We start from the raw sequence: 25,517 nt of genomic DNA, 5'->3' as shown, positions 1-25,517 counted from the left end.
ATGGTACAGAAGTCTATTGTAGACGACAAGTGGTTGGCCATGTGACCGCCAAGGAGCTTAAACTGTTAACCCTCACAATGCTTGTCCGCGTGTGCGCAGGCGCGTTCACGCGACACGGCCGCGAGGCCTAGAGAACATGTTCCTCAACAAACATGTTTGTTTTTTGCTTACGTGCCTGCCTCAATCTTACCGATCTGTTTTGCTTGAGCTGGAACCGGGGTTCACGCTTAGCGGACGATGACTGCTATCTCCAGGTCCTCTCTTGGTTATCATCGGTATCTTGGATGCTAAACGCCTCAGGCAGTTGGAGCGCATATCCAACATGCCACGATCAACACGTCCACCTCTGTCCTTCCCATTGACCCATGTACTGAAATTGGAGAGCGTTGATTCTAAATCTCATCCTATTCCCTACCCAGTGCACAATGTCTTATGGGGGTAGTGCACTGTGTATGAGGTGCCATTTGGGACACCCCTACTGAGCTTTGACAAACACTGTCGTTTGACCTGAGGTATTTTTATGACTGATTGTTATTGGAGCGGCAATGTTTATTTGTTTCTCCGCCGACTGCAATTGATTGGCTGTAGGGGAGACCGGGGGCCTTATCGAATTACCACGCGGATAGATTGAGTGGCGGCCCGATTGGAGCGGATCCCGTCTTTTCGTCTCAACCTCATCATATTATTCTATTAGAGCCGGTCTCAATAATAGAATGCTGATTGGCGAGTATCGTATCGTATGGTTGATATTCAATATCCTGGGTCCGTAATGATGCATGCCTGTCATGTCACTTGCTGTCTCCCTCTCTCTCTCTTTCTCCCTGTTGCTCTCCCTCTTCGTCCCACCCTCTCGCTCTTCCTCTCTCTCCTCTTCCCTCTCTTTCTTAATTTCTATTTCTATACGCCTCGCTTTCTAACTTAAATTTGTATTATATTCAAAGAGGCTTCATTGGCAGGGAAACATTGACAAAGTGGGAAATTGGAAAAATGTAATGAAAATAATGAACCAGTGAAATGAACTATCAGAAGTTCTGAGCAAACATCACAGACAGACATTTCAAAAGGACAAAGGCATTCCACTATTGTATAAATGTGCAAGAAGTATAAAGGGCAAAAGAAAATAAACACATACATATTGGTTGTGTTTACAATCTTGGTTGTGCTTCACTGGTTTCCCTTTTCTCTTACATCTTTTTCTCCGACTGTCAGTGTAAATATGATTTGGCTGGTGGTAAAAGAAATTGAGAAACCACAATAATGTCAGAAGTGGCAAATACCTATTTGACTGCCAGCAGACATTCTTAATGTATGTGTTATGTGTAATTCTTGTATTTGATAGGAAAAGTGCATGTGATGGGAAAGGTGCTATATGACTGACACAGACTTTACCTCGGTGTTCAGACAGAGGCTTTAGGTCGATTAGGTTTGTCTGGACGGGCAGCTAGCTGTCTCCATTCCACAACACGCCACTACTGATAAATCAAATCTGAGATGCGCTCACTCTTCATTTCTCATATCTCCAGTTTCCTCGCCAGCTTCAACACACACACACAAACACACAAGCAAGTACACAGGCGCACCAACACACCAAGGCCTTGCACAGACACATGAGAGACACACACACACAGAGACACACTTTTCATTCGTTTTTCACAAGACTTCTATAATGACATGGATTGTACAAGACTTTTAAGCCAGTCTTGTTAAAAACAGGAATGTAGAACCCTACAATCACCTCAACTGACATAGCCCAATCAATATAACGTTCAAGCTTCCAGTCACACATGACAAGTGACTGAGAAGCAATAAAGAGGTCTTGTGACGGGAGTTAATCTAAGAAATACGACGTACGTCATTACAAAATATTTAATATGCATAATAACCTGGCTTTTGTATTGACTCTGTCGAATCAGACTGTAAACGCTGTGGAATTTCTGCAATAAATCACCTTAAACAGCAGGAGGAAAGAAACTGATGATCCTCCACTCATTTCCTACCTCTCTCCTTCTCTCTTTCTTTTTCTCCCTCTCTACATTTATCTTTCAAGCTTTCTCTCTTTCTCTCTCTCTCACTCTCTCCCTCACAGGATGTGGTAGGGCAATTCTAGCCTGCTCAGTAGAACAATACAGCGCGGTGATTCAACCACTTGAATAGACTGCTGATCATTAACATCCACTTGTGGGCTCCACTGTCATCTTCACCCAGTTTGTTGAGGGCTGCCGCCGCACACAGAGGCCAAGTGATATAATCCCCACAGTGCAAACAAGGAGTGGGATATTCTGCAGAGACACTGGAAGTCTGAGATTGGCCTCCTCTTGGTTGAACTAATTGAATTGCCATTTGAAGGCAATGGCCAATGCAAGGTGGTGTGACACAAAATGAAACACCCACACATACACAAATATACAGAAACACGAGCAAGAACAAATTAACAACACACACTCTTAAGACAATTATAAATGTTTCCCTCCTTTTCAGTCTTAAGTTAGACAATATAAAATATAAATATAAGGACTAATCATTGCATGTTGAGCACAAATATTGGTTGATTAAAAAAAAAGAACACAGACTTTCCCTGGCCTAGGAATTTATAGAGCAAAGGATTATTGGTCACCATAAATACCAATCTTCTGTCGGTTTTATATTTTCTCAATACAAGCTACAGTTAAGATTGTGGGAGGAAAATCTGTTATGTCTGTTTTGTTTTGTGGGCATGCATTTAAAGACACTCAAAAGCTTCAGGTACTGGAGGAAACAGTGGAAAACAAGAGAGAGTAGGCACAAAAATAAAGCTCCTCTGCTTTTGACACGCATGGGGTAATTTTGAAAAATTAAACAAGAAACAATGTGCCAGCTATTTCTTGGCGGCCATCTTGTAAAATAATAACAGCAATGGTAAAAATCTGTTAATAAAGAATTGTAATCTCGTTTGTATGTGTTTAGAAACAACCATGAATTGTCTCTTGATTAGCCAGATTCTTACTGAGCTGTTAGCGAAAGTCCCCCCTCAAGTGGCCTAAGCGTGTACTGCACTGAAAATGACCCCGATTGGTGCCCATACTTGTTATCACGTTTGGGTTTGTTGAATATCTACAAAATAGCTTTCTCAAACACTGTTGGTCTGGTAGTGATTTTAGTATAAACTTTGATAAAGCTACATGTATCAACAGCTTACTGTCCAACAAATAGATGACACTAGTTTTCTAAGCTTTGTGAATAAGGTAGTTTCCGTGCCATGGGGAGAACACTGGGGAGGATAAAATATTATTATACTCCAGACCAGATGTGCGCATATCTTACTGGAGACACGGTCGTGGGCAGATTAGTGGATAGCGTATGTGTATAATTATTACCCTGGGTTGGGCAGGCCCATTCAGTGGGTGGTCTGGAATTCGTTGGGTAGGAGAAGCCAGGAATAGCAGAGTTTTGGAAAGCAGACAGGCGGGTGCTTCTGGGTGATGTTTAAGTCTCCACGGTCCTGGAGAGGAGAACGAGAGAACATCTTCATTAGACTTCAGAATGTGTCAGATGGGAAATACATTTGTCAAAATCTCAGGCCACAGCGTGGACACAAAGGCACATTCTACTAGGGTATTGGCATTCCCCTATTAGCGCAGATTGTGGTGGAGAGAGAAAAAAAAAACTCTCGCAATATTTTTGAAATAGAGGACTGCAGGTCTGCAGGCTATGCAATGGAATGTCTGGTTTGTGTGACTGTGGAGGATGGACTCACATAGAAGACCGATTTTTGTGGTGTGATTTTATGATGAATAACAAAAACGTCCCTGTTTTGCTGACCTCTCCTCACTCCCAAAACCCAGGACTTAGTCAACCCTCACATGGGGTCAAATATAGTGCAGCCCAACCTTATCTTATGCTCTGAGAAGGATGAAAAGCCATCTGTTGTTCTTTCAGAGGGAGGGCTAGCAGATAACCATTGACATGACCATTTCAGAGGGCTTTTGATAAGTTGACGGATGAGTTCTTTACAGTAAAAAGCAAGTGAGTAAAGTTGTTGAAAGACAGAGAGCATCTCAGGGCTTGTTGACATTGCGATAGAGAGAATAAAACGCTAGAGTGACTAATCTTAGTTTGCCTAATCATTTCCACCGGCATGTTCAAGATGTACCACACAGGACTGTGGCTGTCAATCATGGGGAAATCCATCAATATGCGTGTGCACTGCGCCGAAACTGGATACAGTTCCGACAGTTGTCTTCAAACTTGCAAAACCCACAGGGGACTCTGTGGAAAATGTGGCGCACTACCTCAGAAAGGGGGTGGTGGGAGGGGGGCGGAGTCAGTGTCAGAATTCACACGCAATTTGTGCACTGCAAATTTTGTGGACGAAAAGTGAAGTCACTTTGACTCCCTTGGCAGCGAGTGTACATTGCCTGTAGACTGGCCAAACTAATGTTGCCGGCAATCCAAAAAGTTGATTGTCATCTAATATCCTCCTCACTGGAGCCTGTGAGTTGAAGGGGAGTCGTTCTAATTTGGCGAATCAGAATTCGGCCAGGCTGTCAGGTAGTTCAGGTGACACTTGGGAGCTTTGGACGGAGCAGAAACTGACCCAGTGTTGGCTGATCTTCCCTTTCTTTCTCCACCCCCCTCTCTTTTAAGGAAAGAAAGTTGTTGAGTGAGTAAGGCCTGATGGCTTAGCAGCACAGAGCCTTTCTGTTTTAAAGACATACACCCATGGAGCACACACATTCACGGCCAGACAGAAAAAACAACACAAATATGCATCATGATATATACACACACACACACCCACTTAAAACCACATGGTTGAACATGATCTCTCTCTCTCTCTCTCTATCACACACACTCACAGACTGCACACGTTCCGAACATGAGGCCATAAAACATGCAGACACTGACATATAACTGCCAGATTCTGCCACAGCAACCTAAGGTGGTGGCAGTCTGTCTGTGGTGAGGCCCAGGGAATCTGAATTTCCAATCACATCTGGCATGTGACATAGATCCCCTGGGGTTATTGGTAGAATCCCAAGTGATTGGCAGGGTGTTAGAAATCAGAGATATGACTAGTACCTGAGGCTTTAGACAAGCCATGACACACAGGTCACATGACCTACTAAGGGCACTATGGAGAGGGTTCAAGTAATGTACTAAATGGCTGTTTTCACTCCTCCAATAAAATGTTAACGCACTTGCTAATGTAGTAGGCTAACCTATGAACAAAGCAATGCGTTATGCAATTGGATATTTCTCTTATGTCACGCAATGTGATATTAACCTGGTCGTAGATATTATTGTGCTGTCTTTCCAACCCTCCTGACCGTTTTTAAAGAAAGACCTGTGACCAGACTAATTACCTTGGGTGCAGGGCGTTGCAGCATGTATGTTCCTAACTCCGTAGACCAGTGCTAATGTACGGGAAGCAAAGGGCATCCGCCTGGGCCCGACCGTAGAGGCGTTTCTCAGGCAGCAGATTATTTTGAGCCAGGCACTGTGTTATTATGAAGCCAGCGTGGCTGTATATTTAGGCATGCTGATTGAGGAGCAGTTTTGGCCAGAGACTGGGATGGGTTCGCTCCACGCGGCAGCTTCGATACCATATGACTATGAGTATATCCCAAATGGCAGCCTATTCTGCAGTAAGTACTACCTAACAATAACGCATTCCATACTCGAAAGTAGTAGACAACAGGGAAACGGGTGTCATTTGGGACTTAACCACAAACCCTAGAAGCACTGATTGATGTGTGTTGTGGTGATGGGGTGAAAAAGCCACTGTGTAATGTGTACCAGTAACACGCACGCACACTGTATGCTACTTCTGCGTGCATGTATAACTCTCCCTTTCTCCATCTCCGTCTTCACTTTCCCACCGGTTTTCAGGTGGAATTTAGGCTTTGGAAATGCCTACGAGCCCGAATCACTGCGTTATCTGAGGAACTGTAATCTATTGTCGTCACGTATAGTGTGTTTTACGCGTGTGCGCGCCCCCCTCCATAGCGACCGATCGAAGGCGGGGCCAAGGCGCTGACTGTAATGCGATAGCTGCTCTGCTCAAAAGTACTAGGCTATTACACACACCGCACACACCACACGCCGCTGGCAGAAGCGCAGAGACGGGTGGGCGCAGAAAGACTCCTCTACGTACAGGAGAAAACGCAAAGAGCAGTTCCACAGATTAACTGAATGGTTATTCGGAAGTCAGTGTATTCCTTTTCGTTGTAGACAGTTGTTCAGATTTCCTCTCAGTTAGGTCTGAAATACCTAGACTTCTTGTCCGGTGATAGGACAGCACCAGAATCCCCGCAAGCGCGCAAGAAAGCTAGAGAGAAGGGGGAAAGGCAATCACTTCAATCGGATTTGGAGGTAACGGAGAGCCGCTTATCTGACTCTCCCTCGAGGAAATAGCCCGGAGGTTCCAAATTAGTGTACAAGCTCTATGTGGAACCTGGAAATCAAGAGGAATATATTTCATCCACGTAGCTCCACGATTATCAATAGCTCAGTCATGACGAAAATATGAAAGTTATAAGGTGGCATCCTGATGTGTTTCGTTCAAATAGCATATGAAGCCGCTAATGTCTGTCTTTCCTTCTATTCAATGAAGTGCACTTGGAACAAACATTATTTGACATAAAACTGATTTGGTCCTGGGAGTTAATATAAAAAAGACAAAAGACACTGAACTTTGCCAAGATGGATATGTTATCTACGTTGATTGGATTTTTACTTGCAATTTGTCTAACACTTGGAGTCCGTGGAGAGGAGGGTAAGTTTATCGTAAGACGTTGGCCAGTTCTCAAGAACGCATGGGCTGTCAAAAACGTGTTCGAATGTAGCACCCTGCTCTTTCCTTCTAGAGTTATCTAACTAATTTAATTATCATAAAACACTGTATTTTTACGTTAGTCCTTGGAGTCTGACAGGGAAAATTGCTTGTTTTTCAAAACGTTGTACTGCGAGCTCCTGTTTCAAATCACGAATTTTAACCCATACGAAGTGAATGGTATCAGACAGGCATTGCCTGATAACAAGAACCATGTGTAGGTTTGCCTTAAAATTATTATTTTTACGTGGCCTTGAAAGACAACTCTCTCTGGTGGAGAAGAAACAGTGGGGTGTGATGTGAGCTCCGGTTGGCTGCGTAGGCTAATCGCGAATCCGTTTTATTACAAGCAGCGGGAAAGAACCGTTCCAAAAGCATAGCTCGTTCTGGTTTGTTCACGAGCACCTTTTTCGTGACGCAAAAAGTGATTTGAAAACATTTCACCCATTTCAAAAAAATGTCAGTTATAAAAAATGATCGCGGTAGGACACATCGTTTTATTTGATCATCAGATTTGGTTATGCCAAAAATATGAGGTTAGTTGAATGTGAAACTCCCTAATGGGCTAATAAATATATAATTATATGCCGATACTAAACATATTATTTATATGGATTAGAGGTTATCGGATCGAAATAAGTGTTATTCTGCTGCAGACAGGCAAAACATTTATTTTTTATAGGCTGTAATAACGTAGGCTGTAAATATTTAAATAAATCGAGATAACTATTGTCATTTACTGGTGGTGTTTTTGGGGGTTAAATTCTAGGCCGAAAAACAGCCTCATGCATATCAAAATACGAAGTTTTATTTTGCCATTAGTGGATATTGATAATAATGATTTATACTAACCAAAATAGTCAACAGCATTATTATCAACAACAACATGCTCATTAACTGTAGCTTCGCAAATTTGCAATGATTATGTAGAGGGTTACTTATGCCTCGCTCGTTGGCGTTGATGTCTTGGCAGCTCGAGACGGCACCACACAATCAGATCTCTTCGCGCCCTTGTAACGTTAAAGACCAGATATATTTTGACGTGTCAAAATGGACCACGATGTCACCTTCCATTCCATTCTGGATGTTATTTTTACGGTAGTGTGCTTGTTTCTAGTTGCAGTAGTTCCGTCCACAATGAATAGCTAAAACAGTGTTTGTGGGGCGTTGTTGTTTTGGAATCTAGTCCAAGTACTGACTCTCCAGAGCTTTGAACAATCGTTTTTATTTTATTTTTATTTTTTTACTACTGTTCAACTCTGTCTCGGTGCCTTATGTCCTGTCAGTAGCTGGTGTAAAGCTATTCCAATGGTTTACCCTGAGAGTATATGCTCAGGTGGACAAGTAATCTTTTGGCTTGGTTCTGCCAACATAACTGGTGTGTATGTGGGTCTCCCTCCCTCTGGACCTACACATACTTGTGTGTGGGCATTTTGTATTTATATGGCTTCATATATACATATATAACTATATATATATATATATATGTGTGTGTGTGTGTGTGTGTGTGTGTGTGTGTCTGTGTGTGAATGGGTTCGTATTGGCTGTTTTGTGGGATTCAGTATGAGCTGTTTGCAATGCTGGCTGCCTGTGTGCCCGTTGATCACAGACAGATGTGGGCCCTTGGCAGCTCTCCCCCAGCTAGCTCAGATACCTCATGCAGCCTGCCAAAGCACTCACTGTTCCAACCTCTGCCGTCCGCTGCTCTTCAGAACAGCACAGCTTGTCACACACACACACAGCAGCAATGAACAGACACCGCAGCAACCAGCAGGAAGAAAAAGCAAGGGATCTGGAAGGTTGTGAGAGAGAGAGACTGAGGGAGAGATAATGTATGGTCTTGTGCGGAACGAGAGCCTGTTTTTCAGGATGAGGGGGAAAGAGAAACAAAGAAAGAGAGGAAGAAAAACGGAGAGGAGAGAAACAGAAGCGATAAACAGATGGAGAAAGAAATGGAAGAGTTCATCAGTGACAAGGAGAGGAGCTCTGGAGTGGGAAAGACTCACAGTGTCAACAGCTGAGGGCAGGGAAAGGAACGGAACGGATGATATTGGAGATACGGAAACTTGGGCTACTGAAGTGCTGAAGTATGGGAATCAGATGGATTCTGGCTATAGGATGTGTTGGAAATGGGTTGTCTTTTGGGGGTGGCGCAGCCTACACGCTCTAGTGAAAACACAGTGTGACTCACGAAGATGTTGGTATAATTAAGTCCCCCATAATCACTAGCTAGTAATTAACTTGTGGACATAAGCATATTGCCAATCGACCAGTGTGTGTCGTGGCTGTCTCCGTTTTGTTTTCCATGACATCTTTTTAAATGTAGATTCATGAGAGGCTCGCCTTTTCCTCGCTCGCTTTCTCCTTCCTGCCCGCTCTCTCTCTCTCACGGGCTCTTTCCCTTTCTGTTCCTCCTTTACCTCTTCCTCTTTTATCTCTCTCTATCTCTACCTTTTTCAAACCCACCCTGCGATCATTCCCTCCCCCATCACTCCCTCCCTTCTCCCGTCTACATCGCTTTCTCTCTGGTTCTCTGTCTTTTAATCTACCTCAGACTCCTACTACACTCCAGCAGTGAGAAAACAAGGTCAGGACCATATATTACCATTCAAGAGCAGGAAAACAAAGGGGCTGTGGTTCAATACTTTGGCCTGTAGTGGAATTGGGAGGGGGGGGGGGGGGGGGGGCCACAACGACCCCCTGGAATCGGGCAGCCAGGGTGAAATTAAAAACAAGGCAGCCATAAATAATACACCTATTGGCTTGCCGGCGCCCCCTCCTCTGGCTTAGTAATGTTTCAGATGTTTGGAACGGGAGGTATTTACGAGGCGTGGGTCAGTGTTTAAGGAGACTTCGCCTCGCACCTCCATGAGTGACGCAGTGGCAGTGTAGCCTCGTGGACAAGAGCACTGGGCGAGTAAAAGAAACATTGCCGGTTGTAATCCCTCTAGCCAACAAGGTGAAAATGACCCTGTGCTTCTCCCTCTGAGGAAGACATCCAAACCCTAGGTGCTGCCAGGTCGTTGCTGTGAATAAAAATGTGTTCTCAGCAAACTTATCTGGTAAAATAACAGTTAAAAGAAAGTCATGCAAAAGGCGCTATTAAAATAACAGATGAAGAGTGGAAATGTAGGTAAGAGAGAGGGGTAGAGAGAGGTCAGTGAGGAGTTTTCTGATTGTATGGGTAAGAGGGAAATGAGCGCCCATATCTGTTTTATTCATTTATTTTGCCCATTGGTTTTCATTGTTGTGTATAATTTCCCGTGTCGATTCCTTTCTAAGGAGGGGCCGGGTCTATACTGTATCATTGTTGCTTTAACATGTTTGCTTTGGGAATTGTGGCAACCATCCCTTCACGCCAATAAAGCGCCTATTGAACTGAATGGAGAGGAGGGAGAGTGATAGAGAGGGAGAGGGGAGAGAGAGGGAGAGTGATAGAGAGGGAGAGGGGAGAGTGAGGGAGAGTGGAGAGAGAGGGGTCAAAGAAGAGTGAAGTGCTCTGTTTCGACAGGAAATGGGTAAAATCCTTTTTTGCCGTCTCAGTTTCTCTCAATTCCTTTGTAGTCACGGATCTGAAGAGAATGAATGGTCGTCTTCCTTTGAGGATGGCACTGATGATAACTAGCACCTCGAAACTGACTCGCCTATATATCGGCACCAGCTAACCATCAGAAAGACCGGTCAGCAACATCTCAAGGTCTGTTGGATAGCCTAGATTGAAGAAAACTACCACAGAGGCTATTTATATGATCAGCTGTAGCTCAGCAAAGCAAACCCCAGAAAAACTAATCAGCTCACGGTCAATTGATCCATTGATTCATTGATCGCTACACCCGCCCCAATCCATTTAGATGATTAGCCAACACCACTTATTCCTTTAGAAGGATACGTGTGATCGCAGGGAGAGAGGAAGAGTTCGTCCACATTACTTTTGGTTAGTCGGGGTACCATCATTTTGGGTAGATGCCATTGAAATTGAAGTATAAACATATAAGTCATTTAACTAAGACTCTTGTCATTTAGCAATCACTCTAGTGGAGGCATACCTTTCCTAATTTTCATATTGGCTCCTCCTCGGGAATTGAACTTGCAACCTTGGCCCTGCAAGTGCCACACACTTATAATGTGAGATACATAGGACCCCTATATGAACATTTGAATGTTAATTTAAAATAATATAATGTTTCTCATAATAATAATATACTTCTGTATTGCTTTTCGTTCAACCTCAAAGCATTTAAGTAGCAAAAAAACAAACAAGCAATACATGTTGACAGGTTAACCAAGGATATGTCATTGTGTACTGCATCCTCCCAAGGATGGATAATGAAGTAATTAACTTTTTAGTGGGTTGTTTTTATCTAATACAAATATTAGAAAAAGGGATTTGAGTGTACAGTACTGACTGTACAACTGATGTTCTTTACCAACAGAGCCATATTGGACACTAAGCTAGGTAGTGCCCCATGGCATCTGACCTATGGTTAAAGTAGAGTCTTGAAAGGCAACATTTGGTTCACCTCCCTGCAGACAGACATTCTTGTGTGCAGCAGTTAAATTAAAAAAATGGCGACAGCCCCTGTGTAGGGATGAATGGATGAATGACTACTACCTCTCCTCCTCCTCACTCGGAGCGATAGCACTTTTTAATTAAGGTGGGAAGGAGATTGAGAGAGAAAGAGGGAGGGGAATAGCGAGTGAGAGTGATGGAGAGATTTATCATGGCTTTTCCACTGACTAGCAGAGCCTATCCTAAGAGCTCGACGCCACGGCGCATTGATAAATACCGCTAATAGAAATTGGTGGGCTTGCACGAGCACACACTAACACACAGACAGATATTGAGCCCCATGCAGGATTGGTAGATTTGGCGGAGACTGGTACTCAACACACCTTTATGTTAACATTCTTTGGCATACACACAGTCTGGTTACAGACAGGATACACAGCTACAGGAATGGTGTTTGTTGGTGTCCTTGTGGCACATTTGGTTGTGTTGTACTGGTGTGTGTGTGTGTGTCCGTGTGTGTGTGTGAGCGTGTGGAGATGGATGAAATCCTGAGCCAGCACAGACACAATAATTCATGAGGCTACCTCTCTACCCAAAGCGCCTTCCTCCATGTCCTTACCACACAAACAGAACCACACACATATAAAAACGCACACCTAAAAGACACCTAAACGCACACACGTTGTAAAGACGCATGCGTTCCCATTGCCCACCATGCGACAGGACCTGAAAGACACACACTGTGTGCCCAAGCACGCGCACACCCTTAGTGTACTTATGAAAGTATCAATTGTAGAATCACACACACACATAGTGTCCACACATTGTCTTCCTCATAATAAAGAGTGTATAGAGACACACACACACTCTGCTCCCTTGCCCTGTGCGCTGTATATTCCATTGACAACCTCATCAGATCCTCCTGGGTCAGTCCCCTCAGGGATGGTCTTGTCCTAATGAGCCTCGTCAGGCTTTCACTCCCCTCTCCCTCTCTCTCCCCTGTCTCTCCATTCTCTGTTTCTGTCCTATCTCACACCCTTTCTTAGTCCCCCTCTCCATTCCTTCGGACCCCCCAATTCCCAACCCAGCTCCTTTTTCTTAGCCCCCGCTCCCTCCGTCTCTCTTCCTCGCCTCCCCCTAATCCTCCCCTCTCATCCATTCCTCTCTACGTGCCTGTCTCCCAGCTGGCCCCACACTCTTCGCTCTCGCTTTCTCCCTACCGTCTCCCTCCCCCTCCCCTCCTTAGAGGCACATGAATGGTCTGCACAGCTCAGCCTAGGGGTGGGGTGGGATGGGGGGGGGGTGTGTGCAGGATTCTCCCAAACGGCTTAATCTTCCCTCAGCAGCAGCATTGATAGCCCCACTCACCGTTTCGAAGATCACAATAGGAAAAACGGTTGCGTCCAAAAAGACAGTTCTACTATTCCCTACATAGTGTGTCCCTTTTGCCCAGAGCACTAGGGATTCCAGGTGAGAACTGGTCAAAAGTAGCACACTAAACTGCGAAAACGTCAGGCTGCTGTTTAGGATGCGTGCCGGGAGACACTGGAGTGGAAGAAGATGAAGCCACAGTCAGAATTCAGAGGCCCCCATGTCGGAATCCTTTGGGGAGACGGAGAAAGCGAGCAATGCTCTTTTTCTTTTTCGTGCCTTTATACCCTCTTTCATTCACATTCCACGTCCTTGGCTTTGAATGACAGGCTGGACTGGCGTGTGTTTCCGCGGTGTGCGTGTGCGCTCATGGGCGCGTGTTGTCAAGTAATGATGGTGGGGTTTTGCTATTATATGAAATGTCACCGGATCCCAAGTGTGCCTTTCTTAAAACACAATAGCCTGGGAAATGTCAACACTTGAACAGTCTATTATATTTCAACCTTCCTGATCTTTACTCCACCGTTGGCTTGTTCGCTTAACTTGTAACAAGTGGATGAAACAGAATATGGAGTGACTATCGGTTTCAATGGAAATTGGACAGAAATGTCTTTATGCGTCTTATTATTTCTGGTCAATGTTCATTTTCTGTTTTGGAGTCTGGCAGTTTTCAAATTCAGTACACCCGCTTCCAAGTGTGGGCCTATACTTGTTCGCTTCTCATGGAAATGACGGGTGTCGTAGTGGTCAGACCCTCCAGCCACGCATGCAGCGAACCTTTTTAATGCATCACGGGGAGGGAAGAACTTATGAAGGGTTCCATTCAGCCTCAGTCTGGCAGGGAATGAGTTAACTCCTTCCCGTATTGTTGTGGTGAGAATTGTAGAGAAATTTTTGTCTTCCTAATCTCACCTTCCATTTGGAATAATAATGACTGAAGAATCATGAACTCCACTGAATTGACTGATGAGGGCCCCTGTCTTATTGTGATGTTTGCCGCTTGTGTTTTTTTTTTTTTCCATGTATGTGTGAAATAGCAAGAGTTGAACGAGGCACGGACTTAGGTCGGTAATAGAGGCTCTGTTGCTCTGGCTTCTCGTTACAGAATTGGGGTGACCCCTTGTACCCCCAGACGTGCAGTCTGCTGTCACTTCCTGTCTGGGCCAGCCAGGCGTTGCTATTGGCAGTCGATTGTTCCTGTGAGAGAGTCGATAGGATCAGGGAATGTGTCCTAATGTGGGCAGATTGCCTTGCCAGAGCAACAATTACAGTTAGAGAATGGTCCCAGAGGGCAAGGAGAAGATGAAGACCAGGGTTTGTGTGTGTGTGTGTGAGTGTGTGTGTGTACGTGTATTACTATAATTGTGAGGGCCAGAAGTCCTCGCAATTATTGTAACCAATTGCACATCTGGCAAAGCAAGGACCTTTTGCCGGTCCTCACTTAGGAAAAGTAATTAGGCTATTTTAGTGTTGGGGAAAGGTTAGGGTTGGGGTTACACTGAGGTTAGTGGTTAGACTAACATTACAAGTTAAGGTTAAGTGTTGTACATTGAGGTAGTGGTGGAGGTGAGGTGTAGTGTGTGTGTGTGTAGAGGTCAGTTTTGTTTCTACAGTACAAGACACCTAAAATAAACCTGAGGACACTGGAAAAGGAGAACTGTATGAATCGAATTAACAGTGTTAGCTACATTTAAACAGATTTTTAGACAGTATTGTTTTTCATAATCAGGCAGTGCCGTATCACAGATCCAAACACTGATAAAAGGACGATGACAGGTGGTCAACTAGTGTTATTGAACATTAATGAATTGTCCATCTCTGTCTTTCTCTGCCTCCTTTCAGGTGTGACGTGCGGGGGGACAATGGATGCCAGCGATGCGAGTTACATCACGTCTCCAGGGTATCCTCTTGAGTACCCGCCCCACCTCAACTGCCAGTGGGTCCTCACAGCCCCGGAGCCCTCCCAGCGCATCGTCCTGAACTTTAACCCCCACTTCGAACTGGAGAGACTGGACTGCAGGTTAGAAACAGGGCTGTAAGCCGGGACACTGTGGGTTGGGGAGCAGGGGGCGGTCGGAGGGGGTGAGTGACAGGAGGTGGCGTTTCTTCTTACATTTCTTACATTTATTTTCCGAACCTTTGGATCTGCCTTAAAATAGAGATGTTATAGAGATAACAAAACAGTTTGTAACAAAGTGGACATTACAGAATGGTTTAGTACATGAAGATTTAGCCAGTAGAGCAGGTTAATATGTGATGAGAACTAATCAACTTTAGTGGATGGGGGGGTACAGTTAGAAGACAGAACGGGTGAGAGCGAAAGACAGACAGGAAAAAGGAAGGAACTGAAAATAAAAGAAAGATGAAGAAAAGTGATAATGTACTCTATTGACATTTACAGGAAAACATATGATAGAGATAGACAGAGAGAGAGAATGCAGGGCAGCTGTTTCAGGCTTGGTCAGTTTCCTCTTTCATGGAGATGTATAATATGAATCATATGACTTTCTATTGTCTCTGGCCTCATGGGGCCTGCATTATGCTCTGCCCTGGCTTTAACCCCTGCCTCCTACTACTCTTAAGGGGGCCTCCAGAACTTACTGCTCTTTTAAAGGGGCAGTCAGTAACTTTAATATCTTTGTCTGTCTATATAAAGTGTTTCAGAGTACGAGTGCTGATCTAGGATCTCTGTCCATAGAATCCTATTAGTTATGATGTAAAAGGCCAAAAATGTAGAGAAAAAGAGTGAGGGGAGGGAAGGGGGAGAGAGAGATGGGAGGGAGAGAATGGGTCTGAGGGAGAGGGGGAGGAAATAGCAATGAGGGGAAAACAGAGAGAATGGGGAAGAGGGAGAGAGATAGTGAGAGAGTGAACATTGAAAAGCCTCCTCGCGTCGCCAGGGACATTCCGCTTTTATTCGGATGGAGTTTACATTAGCCTGAGGGGAGCTCAAGCTTTGTCCTCTCACACAAGTGTATGTGTGTGTGTGTGTGGGTGGGTGAATGTGCTGTTTCTTCATGCATACACACATTTTGCGTGAGTGCGCGTGATCGGCGCGGGAAACATATTGCAACCACTCTGTCTGTTCTTCATCATCTTCCCCATCGGCTGAGAATAAAGGCCACCGCTTCACTGTGGCATTGGCGAAAGAAGATGCACGTCAACAATGTTATTTATTCATAAACACTCACCGGATCTATAAATCCCTTTTCACACTAATGAAAGTGGACCTTTTACGCGCGCCGCGTCCAAAACGGGACCACGTCCCCGGTAGAGCGCGCGCAACTTTTGAATAGCGCATGCCAGACCGGCCTCTAACGAATAGGGTGCTGTTTTGGACGCAGCCAGGTTCGGAAGACGTGGGCCAAGACGGCAGCGAAAATAAGAGGAAGCAAAAGTGCAACCCCCCCATCCCAGAATTTTTGCGTTAGTCTGGGCTTGAATAGTTTCCAGTCAAATAGCTCCCAGGCTTTGTAGTGCAGCTGTGGCTTGTTTTCTTCTTCCTGAGTGATTAAGCGACGCAGTAGCTCTTAGGGAGGAGACACCGGGAAGATCTCAAATACACACTCCTCCGAGCCCATTGGACGAGAAGGTCAACGGGGAGGGACCTCTGGATTTTTCATCCAGTTAACTATGCGTGTACCTTGATTTGAGGTGAGGGATTGGTAACGCTGGGCTGTGTTTCACAGTGGAGGCAGCTAGCCTGGGGGTTACCGGCATTGGCCAATAACCTTAATGTCGCCAGTTCGAATTACTGGACTGAGAAGATAGACAAATTGGTTGTTTTGCCCTTGAGCTGAACACCTAAATCAGTTCGCAGCTGTAAGTTGTTGTGGTTAAGAGCAACTGCTAAATGACAAAAAATGCATTTCATATTGGATGAATTCAATGCAATACAGGTGTGTTTGGTTCCTAGTTAATTAACACCTGGAGGGCAGGAGTTTTAGGCACCTACCATTTACAGTGGATATAAAAAGTCTACACACCCCTGTTAAAATACCAGGTTTTTCTGATGTAAAAGAATGAGACAAAGATAAATCATGTCAGAACCTTTTCCACTTTTAATGTGACCTATAATGTGAACAATTAAATTGAAAAACAAACTGAAATCTTTGAGGGGAAAAAAAAATACTCTGAAAGTACTGATAGTTAGATAGTTGGTGTAGTTGTAAAGGGTTTAAATCTATGGACAATTACAGCTCTTTAACCATTCTATTCTTTTTTTATGTCTCATCACTTCCTACACAAACACACAGAGAAAGACCCTCAGACAACTCAGGGACCCTGAGCCAGTTAACTCAGTGACAGTGTTCGGGCAGCGTGACAGAGGTCAGCCTATGCTTATAGCCCACACACACTGATAAAGGAAAACCCCACTCCACAGGCCAACCAGCACTTTCCCTAGGTTGAAATAGGCAAAGGCTCAGGAAGCTTGAACCGAGCAGGCCATCCCTGCTGCAGCAATCAAATCTCCAGTGTTATGCAGACTCTGGGTGTCTGAGGTGCCACTTACTGAACCTCAGATTGTGGCAGGGTGCTGAATGTTTTTTTGTTTTTTTTTTATCTCCAAGGCCAGAGTAGATTGATGTGAACAAAATGCAATAAAGGCTGAGATTAATTATTAGGTCTTATATCTGTAATGCAATCTGCAATTGGCTGGAGACCTGGAATAGGAGGATGATCGTGATACAGAGCTGAGAGGTGAGGAGGAGGGCTAGAGGCTTCCCCACTCCCTCCTTCACTTGATTTTTCATACTTGTCTCTATCTCTACCCCCTGTTTGGTTTCAGGCTGCACTCTCTTGCTTTCTTTCTCCTACTTTTTCCTTCACTCGCACTTTCATTTTTCTCTCCCTTTTTGGTTGTTCATTCAAGTTGTTCATTCAAGTCATTCATTTTTGTCTCTTTTTCTCTGTTCTCAACTAGCTATTTGGTTTATATCTCTCTGTAACTCTTCCCTGGGGTGGAAGTGTGTTATTTTGCCCAGTAGGATTAAACCAATTGAAGGAGGTTCTCAGCAACAAGGCTGACAATTTAGTAGAGCTTTGATTACCATAGTGTTCAGTAATGCCCCCTGTAAAATTGATCATCCAACTGTTTACAAATGATGACTCGTACTAAAGTGCCGTCCACAATGTCAACCTCTTCCCTATGCAGCGCCCTTCCTTTGACTAGGTCCCATACAGGGAGTAGAATGGCATTTGGGACGTGGACTCGCCCTCCTCACAGGGGAAGTGTCATCGGGGCGTTACAATGGAGAGTTTCTACGTGTGAACATGATATCATCCTCTCAGTCCCCTGGGGGGGAGGGGGAGGGGGGGCAGCGTGGGATCAGATCAATGACAGTTTTTCTGCTTGTAATGAGGGACCAACAGACCTTTGGCCGGGTTAGTGTGTGTGTGTGTGTGTGTATGTGTGTTTGAAGTCGTGGCTGGATGGCGTGAGGTACGTTGCCCTGCGTCTGATTTTCCCAGGGCAGAGTCACATGTCACGGTGTTACGCATGCAGGTACCCTGTATGTGCGTTTGTGTTTTTCCCCTCCTGCCATTTCCCCAGGTGTCCTTTATGTTCCTGATGTGCTTGTTGGGTTTCCCACCTGGCAGACATGAGTGCATCGCCTGACTGCTGAGGTGGACCAATCAGTGGACACTCCTCCTTATTGCACCACCTGTTCCTTTTTCCTGTACCCAGTCACATCACACACCCCTGGTTTAAAAACACAGTCAGTTGGTTCCCCCAGAGAGACTCTTTTGCTTTACCCCACATGGACATAGACACTCATTTTTTTTGATAGACACACACTTTGTTCATTCAAACATCACTTAGTACCATCCACCCTAGACTGCTAGAGCCACGGGGTTCGTAACACACGGCCATCGATAGGTTCCGTTCCCATTCCGCTCCAGCGTACTTGACCACACCGATAGCCATTAACGGTCAACATACCCATCGCTCCAAGAGTCCTCTTCAGATAATTATTTATTCCTGTCAGACAGACAGGACAAGAAAAACAAACAGCAACAGAGAGACAGACAAGGACAGACAGGCAGATGAACCTGGGCAGACAGACAGGAACACAGATAGAGGGTAAAAATATGCTGTTTTTCTTCAGACAGACAGTTATAAGGTCAAGCAGGGCATCCCAGCAGTCTTTGCTCACACAAACCAGACGGCGGGATCGATGGTGATGCCCGTTTCAAAAAGCCTCGGGCCAGAGCCGTAGGCCAAACACTTTCCTCGTGGCTAGCCGTTAGCGGTTTAGCCCCTGCCCACGGCCCAAGTGACACCCTATTCCCTACATAGGCCCTGGTCAATACAAGTGAACTACATAGAGAACAGGGAGACATTTAGACCGCATCCCTGGTCATCTGTAACTGTAAATAACTATACAGCATCCAGAGTGCTATTCGAGCTGTTTGTTCTAAGGCCAGATTGAAGATGGCAGGCAGTGAATCTGTTGGGATTTATCTCCCAGCGTCTACTTAATATTTCAGAGGCACTTACCCCTTATTAGGCGTACCCCTGGGGTTTGGGGGGTGTGGTGTGAGTGAGGGAGCTCCATGCAGGCGGACTGAGAAGTCATACTTAATTTTAGTATCTGGGAAATGCCTGAAAATATATCATAAAAGGGTTTTTCTACTAATTAGCGTCTGGGCCCCAGCCTCATGGCTGACCACTAGCAGCCAGTATACTGTATCTTTTGGTTTGAACCAGTATGATTTAATAGTGATTGTGAAGATATATGCTTGTTGTATATTTTCTGGAATCGATGCAGCACACACTGACATGCACATCCGGACGCACAAACATGCACAGTTGCAACGAAGATCTGCTTGTCAACCAGTGTTACTTTGCAAATTTGATTTTATCAATGGAAATAATACAGCTTGTCATGTGTAGATTACATATGTCATTCCGGTAATTAAAAGGAGCAGTGATGACTGCTCATTACAGCTGGCTATGAGAATGATTGACAGGCATTCAAGGGGTCAGGACTGCACCATGGGGGAGGGGTCAGGCATGACGTTTCTCACCATGTTTCTATGATCGTTGGCTGCTGTGTCTCTCACTCCCAGACAAGGCAGGTTGTCCGTGGGGGCGTCGCAGACTTGGCGCCTGTAGGGAATGCACAGAGGTGGAGAAAAGTCCCCGAAAAACAAGGAAGGTGAGAAAGGCAATTAGCAGGGCCAGTTGAGGGAAGGAGTGCAGAGATGGCATGTTCGAACTGGTACTGAACAACAGCGCTTGGGGACTTTTGTTTCCACTACTCACCCCTTCTGCCAATATGAAAAAAATAAATGTATTTATTGAAAAGAGTACCCCTGATATCTCATGTACATAATTATTCAGACCATTTATTCACTACTTTGTAGAAGGGCCTCCCCCTATCAGGTTTGCACACCTAGGTTTGGGCATTCTCTCCATTTCATCCTTGTAGATCCTCTCAAGTTCTGTCATATTGGATGGGAAATATCAGTGAGCTGCGATCTTCAGGTCTGCTCACAATTCAATAGGGTTCATGTCCCGGCTTTGACTGAACCACTCAAGGACATTCAGAGACCTATCCAGAAGCCACTGTAGCATTGTCTTGGCTGTGCGCTTTCAGTCGTGATACTGAAAAATTAATCGTCAACCCAATGTGCTCTGATGAGATTTTCTTAAATGACCTCTCTGTATTTTTATCCCAATCCTGACTAGTCTCTCAATCCTTGCTGGTGAGAAGCGTCCCCATAGCATGATGCTCCCACCACCATGCTACACAGAAGAGATACTAGTAGCCAGTGGATGCGCAGTACCTTGTTTTCACCTAATAGTTTGATTTTGGTCTCATCTGACAAGAGAATATTTTCCCTCATACTCTCAGTCCGTTACATGACATGTCATGTGCCTTTTACTGAGGAGTAGCTTCCACTCTAGCATAAAAGCCAGATTGATGGTGTGCTGCAGACATGGTCATTCAGCTATAGAAAGTGGTAGCTTCAAATGCTCTGGCAATTTTGTTTTTATAAGTGGAGGCCCTTATATAGACAGGTGTGTGCCTGATAACAAAAATAAACAAATAATGAATATTTAATCAATTATAAATTATCCTACTATTATCACTTACTTGATTGATATTATCGGGATAGATTATAGCAACCCATAAAGCCCTGGAGAAACTCACTCAACTGTACAGATGAGCCTTAATGGGCTGCAATAAAATATCCCAATAATAGACAGCAAATAAGTGAAATTGTATTCTGAGGGTGAGAAATGTGAAGGTGAGAACTGTGTGTGTGTGTGTGTTTGTGTACATTCACTCGTTGTCTTCTGCCCATATGCCGGGGTGTGTGTGCGTGGGCTCCCCACTTTTCTCCTGCTCAGCCGGGCTTCATGCATGTATTTATCAGGGCCTGGGGAGACAGGGAGCTCAGGTCAATAATCACATCTGAGAAACACTCAGTCATCGTCCCTAATCCATGACAGCCGAGAGAGCCCACTCCCAAATCAATTAAAACCTAATTAGGCTCTCAGCTCCTTCACATGCCTTTTATCCTTCCCGTACACACCGTGGTGTGTGCGTTTGTGTGTGTCTGTTTTTCCTTAGCATGTGTCAGTTACAGCCCTAAAACACACACAGTTTGTACGCACACACACATGCTGATAGTTAGCGGTCTAAGCCTCACCAAGGGATCTTGCTAGTAAGCCTCTAGCTACCATCCCTGCTCTGATGTATAGCGTTACGTATGGAAGGAATGCGTGTGAAATGGATCAAGGTCCTCTCATTAGTCAAATTTGATCCTGGGCCTTTGCAGGGTTTTATTCTAGTCCAGCACTAACACATTTCACTCTGCTCGTCAGCAAACCGCCAATCACATACAGTGAAGCCCATGAATATTTGGATTGTGACACATTGTTTATGGCTATGTATTCCTGCACTTTGCATTTGAGATAATATAATGACAATGGTTACAGTTCAGAATGTAACCTTTAATTTAGTGGGGTATTTTCATTCAAATCAGATGAACCATTTAGAAAAAACTGAACCTTGTTTACATTGTTCCCTCATTTCAAATGCCAAAAGTTTTTTAGCTATTTAGCTAATTTGTCTGTGTGTCCTCCAACTGATCTAACAGCAGTGATCGGGTATTGTGAATTCTGTGGACAGTTTTTTCTTTGTAATTAGATGTGACTGTCACATTGATTAAGACACAGCAAGACTCTGGCTGTGTCTGGTTGTCAGAGGATGTGCGTGTGTGTGTCTGTGTGTGTGCTGTGTGTTGAATGACAGCCAGAAAAAATGGTAATGTCATCTTGGTAGTAAGTAAAAAATATTCCCAAGCAAAGTGTGTGTTTCACACAAAATGTGTTACTGTAGTTTAACTTTCAGTCTCAAAGAGGATATCAAAACAATTTGAAGATAAGCACAATAAGCATTTGCCACATTAGTTGAATTGTAATTTTGCCTTAAAATTAAGTCAACCATTGAAAGATGTGGAAATAAATATGAATCTGGAAAGGTTCAGGAAAGGTAGGTGGGATTTGTCTGAACATCAAAGCACCCTTTTTTGGGGGTCAGAGGACTGAAAGTGAAGGATTTTGGTTAGTTCAGGGAGGTCAGCACTTCTTGGGTCAAATGTGACATTGAATAGATTTCAAGCACATTGAGCCGTTTGGTCAAAGCCATTCTGTTCTCTCATCCCCCCTTTGTTTCCCTGGTTTTTGCTGTTTTTACCATTCAAGCTTTCATCCTCCATCCAAGCATTCTATTGAAAATCAATGCATCATTCTTAAAGTGCCAGGTAGCCTAGCGGTTAGCGCGTTAGGCCACAATCGAATTCCTGAGCTGACAAGTAGAAAAATCACAAAAAGGCGCTTAACCCTAATTGATAAAAGCATCTGCTTGATGACTAAAATGTTAAGATGAGCCTATTCTAACTTGTTCAGAATGTGCTAAAGTAAATACCTTGCCACACTGTTTAGCCGTAGCTTTGACGAGATTAAAACAACTCTTCCAGAGACTGAGCAATCACCTGCTTAGGCTTGAAGCAGTCCAAATATGGACACCGCACTTGAAAACATTTCTAGGATTTTTCTAAAATTCTCCCTCTGTCTTTCATTCTTAGGTATGACTTTGTTGAGATCCGCGATGGAGGTTCGGAGTCAGCTGAACTGCTGGGGAAACACTGCAGTAACATCGCTCCTCCAGCCATCATATCTTCTGGCCCCGCCCTCTACATCAAATTTGTATCGGACTACGCCCACCAGGGGGCCGGCTTCTCTCTGCGCTATGAAATCTTCAAAACAGGTGAGCAACTATTCGAACAATTCTGCCTTGGGAAATCTGTTTGGAGAGATTTGATTAGTTGTTGGAGAAACGGGGGTTGTCATAGTGGCTGCGAGCGAAGACGTTAATGCTTGACTGGTTTCTAATAGGTTTGGATGGACATGTATGTAGAGACATGTTGAGCAGTCTTAAGATTGAATGCAAATAAGTATTTGGACTAAAATGAACAACATTGGTCAGTATTGCTAATGAAGCACTGGTATGGCTGCCATCAAACAATGTAATGTGATCTAAGGACATGGTAATGATTTTTGGGGGTTAAAACCACAATGGCCAAAGTCTCTCCAGTGGCTCTCGACAGTCATTCCCCAAGCTGGCTAACGAGCCTAGTGAAACACGAATGGTTGACTGAGTTTTAGTTATGGATGCTTCGGGGCAAACGACCTGTATGTTGACCTTCACCTTAACGTCAATCGTGTACGCGCGCACACACAATCTCACCTCACAACCTCGCTCACACCCGACACTCCCAGACCAATTAACTTCAAGAGAGACTTGGAAGGAAAATAAACATTTTTTTTTTACAGGAAAAGGGAAAAGGCCCTTAACTCTTTTCATCCTGCCAGAACAGCATCTCAGGAATGCATCCTAAATTGGCCTGGGATCCGTTCGCAACAGAAGGAGGAAGGGGTTTGTTGGGGGAGGCGGGGTGAGAGGGAGGCGTCCCAGGAGGCACTCAGGAGGTGATTATTGAGAAGGTAGGGTGCTTGATGAGGATGGCCTGGGATTTAAGTATAACGGTGATTGTGGGGGCGGTGCATTCGAGCAACAGATCTGAGCTGCGCCATGGCAATTGGCGTCACGCTGCGCCATCTGCCAGCGAGGGAACACTTCCTTTGTAATCAATTAAAACTGCTATACTGTCTGCTCCCAAGCTCTAGAATGGGCAATGTTCGATTGTCGAATTATGAATTGAGATTATGTGAAGAAAAGTAGCTTTTGGTTGGTTTCTGGTGTAACAGGTAGTACATCACATTCACACAACGCTGAATGGCGACACAACGCTGAATGGCGACACAACGCAACGCATACGGAGTAGCTGAAGGGTTAGCATTCTAGATTGCAGCAGTGCGCTATTTTGCGGTGCTGAGCGATATGATACCATAGACTCAGACAGGTGCCTCTGTGTCTGTCTCGCTGTGGCCAAATTTTTCTTTTATACATCACAAGCAGAAGTCCCTGGTAAATCCTGTGGTGTGATCATTCCTTAACTTTTAACGTGTTGGAAGTCTCACAGAGTGCTAAATAGCTATGATGAAAGACGTTTATGTTAAGTTTTCTATCCACCTCTATGATGAAAGCATTACTGTTGAGTTTTCTATTCACCTCTATGATTAAAGCATTAATGTTGGGGTTTCTATCCATCTTTTTTGATGAAAGCATTAATGTTGAGTTCTCTATCCATCTTTATGTTGAAAGACGTTAATGGTTCGTTTTCTATCCATCTCTATGGCTCGTTAGTGAGCTATGCCATTTTGATTCCGTACACAGAGATTGGGTGCAACTGACCTGGTCCAGGCAAAGTAGTGAAGGAAAAAAAGTTTTCTTATTAAGTTTTCGCTTTCTCATGTCAAATCTTTTTTTTTTTTTTTTTTACCATTTAGCTCTGTTACCAAGGCCACCAGCACTACCCCTGATGATATTATTGTGAGATCATAAGGCTAATATTATACAGTATATGTTATTTTACTCACCCACTCTCTCTCTCTCAAAAACACAGTAATGAAATGGAAGGATATCCTGTTGCCATGGTTTTAACAAGAGCCTGCTATGCATTTGGGGTGCAAATACAATTGAATGTGTGTGTAGGTGTGCACCCATGTACTTATATAAGATGTGTTTGTGGGCGGTTACAGTGTGGTTATGATTCTTATGTATGTATGGGTAGGAAGTAAGTGTGTGCGTGTGTTCCTGTGTGAGTGAGCATATGTTTCGTCTTTTATTCTCGCGTCCTCTCGAATCCTCGTTGTTTGTTTGAATGTGTCAAGCCTGAGACAAACATTTCCACAGGCCGCGGTCGTTTACGAGTTCTCAGGGAACCCAGGGATACTGCCTGGCACAAACATGCCCCCCCCCCCACCCACCCACAGTGTGAGAGCTGTTGTTTACTTACAGTTGTTTGTGCAGGAGGGATGTGTAGGAGTGTGTCATTTTCGATTGCTACACGTGCGTTGTGTGTGTGCTTGTTTATCACTGTGTGTGTTGAAGGGGTTTGCTCCTCCAGAGATGGGATCTTAGGTCAACACACAGCTTGGAGGTCTGGCGCGGGCTTGTCCTCCATCAGAGCCTGGCTTTTCCATCCTGCTTTGGCTAGGGTTCCCGATGGTGTTCATTGTGGTAAACAACAGAAAAACGTTTTAAAGGTAGTTTTGTATTGGGCAGGTCCAGGGACACTGGACTGTTTGTTATTGAATGCTGGTTATGTGAAGGTTAGAATTAGGATTATGTGTTAAGGTGTAACACATAATCCTAATTCTAATCTTCACATAACCACCAAATA

The 25,517-nt window shown here is 44.4% G+C and overlaps 1 protein-coding gene across 4 annotated transcripts in view; it reads left to right on the top strand.

Annotated features, from left to right (window-relative positions):
* The first annotated feature begins 6,069 nt into the window (after positions 1 to 6,069).
* Positions 6,070 to 25,517, top strand: part of LOC105005782 (neuropilin-2) — a 68,120-nt gene continuing 48,672 nt past the window's right edge. For all 4 annotated transcript variants that reach the window (XM_010863950.3, XM_029116483.2, XM_029116482.2 and 1 more), the window contains exons 1-3: positions 6,070 to 6,754; positions 14,535 to 14,712; positions 22,797 to 22,978. In XM_010863950.3, coding sequence (XP_010862252.1) covers positions 6,682 to 6,754; positions 14,535 to 14,712; positions 22,797 to 22,978 — 433 coding nt within the window. In that variant the 5' untranslated portion in view covers positions 6,070 to 6,681. The remainder of the gene's footprint in view (positions 6,755 to 14,534; positions 14,713 to 22,796; positions 22,979 to 25,517) is intronic.

Source organism: Esox lucius, chromosome 22, assembly GCF_011004845.1.
Source record: "Esox lucius isolate fEsoLuc1 chromosome 22, fEsoLuc1.pri, whole genome shotgun sequence".
Classification (NCBI taxonomy): Eukaryota; Metazoa; Chordata; class Actinopteri; order Esociformes; family Esocidae; genus Esox; species Esox lucius.
The sequence above is the reverse complement of the archived record's forward strand: the minus strand, read 5'-3'. Positions and strand labels throughout refer to the sequence as shown.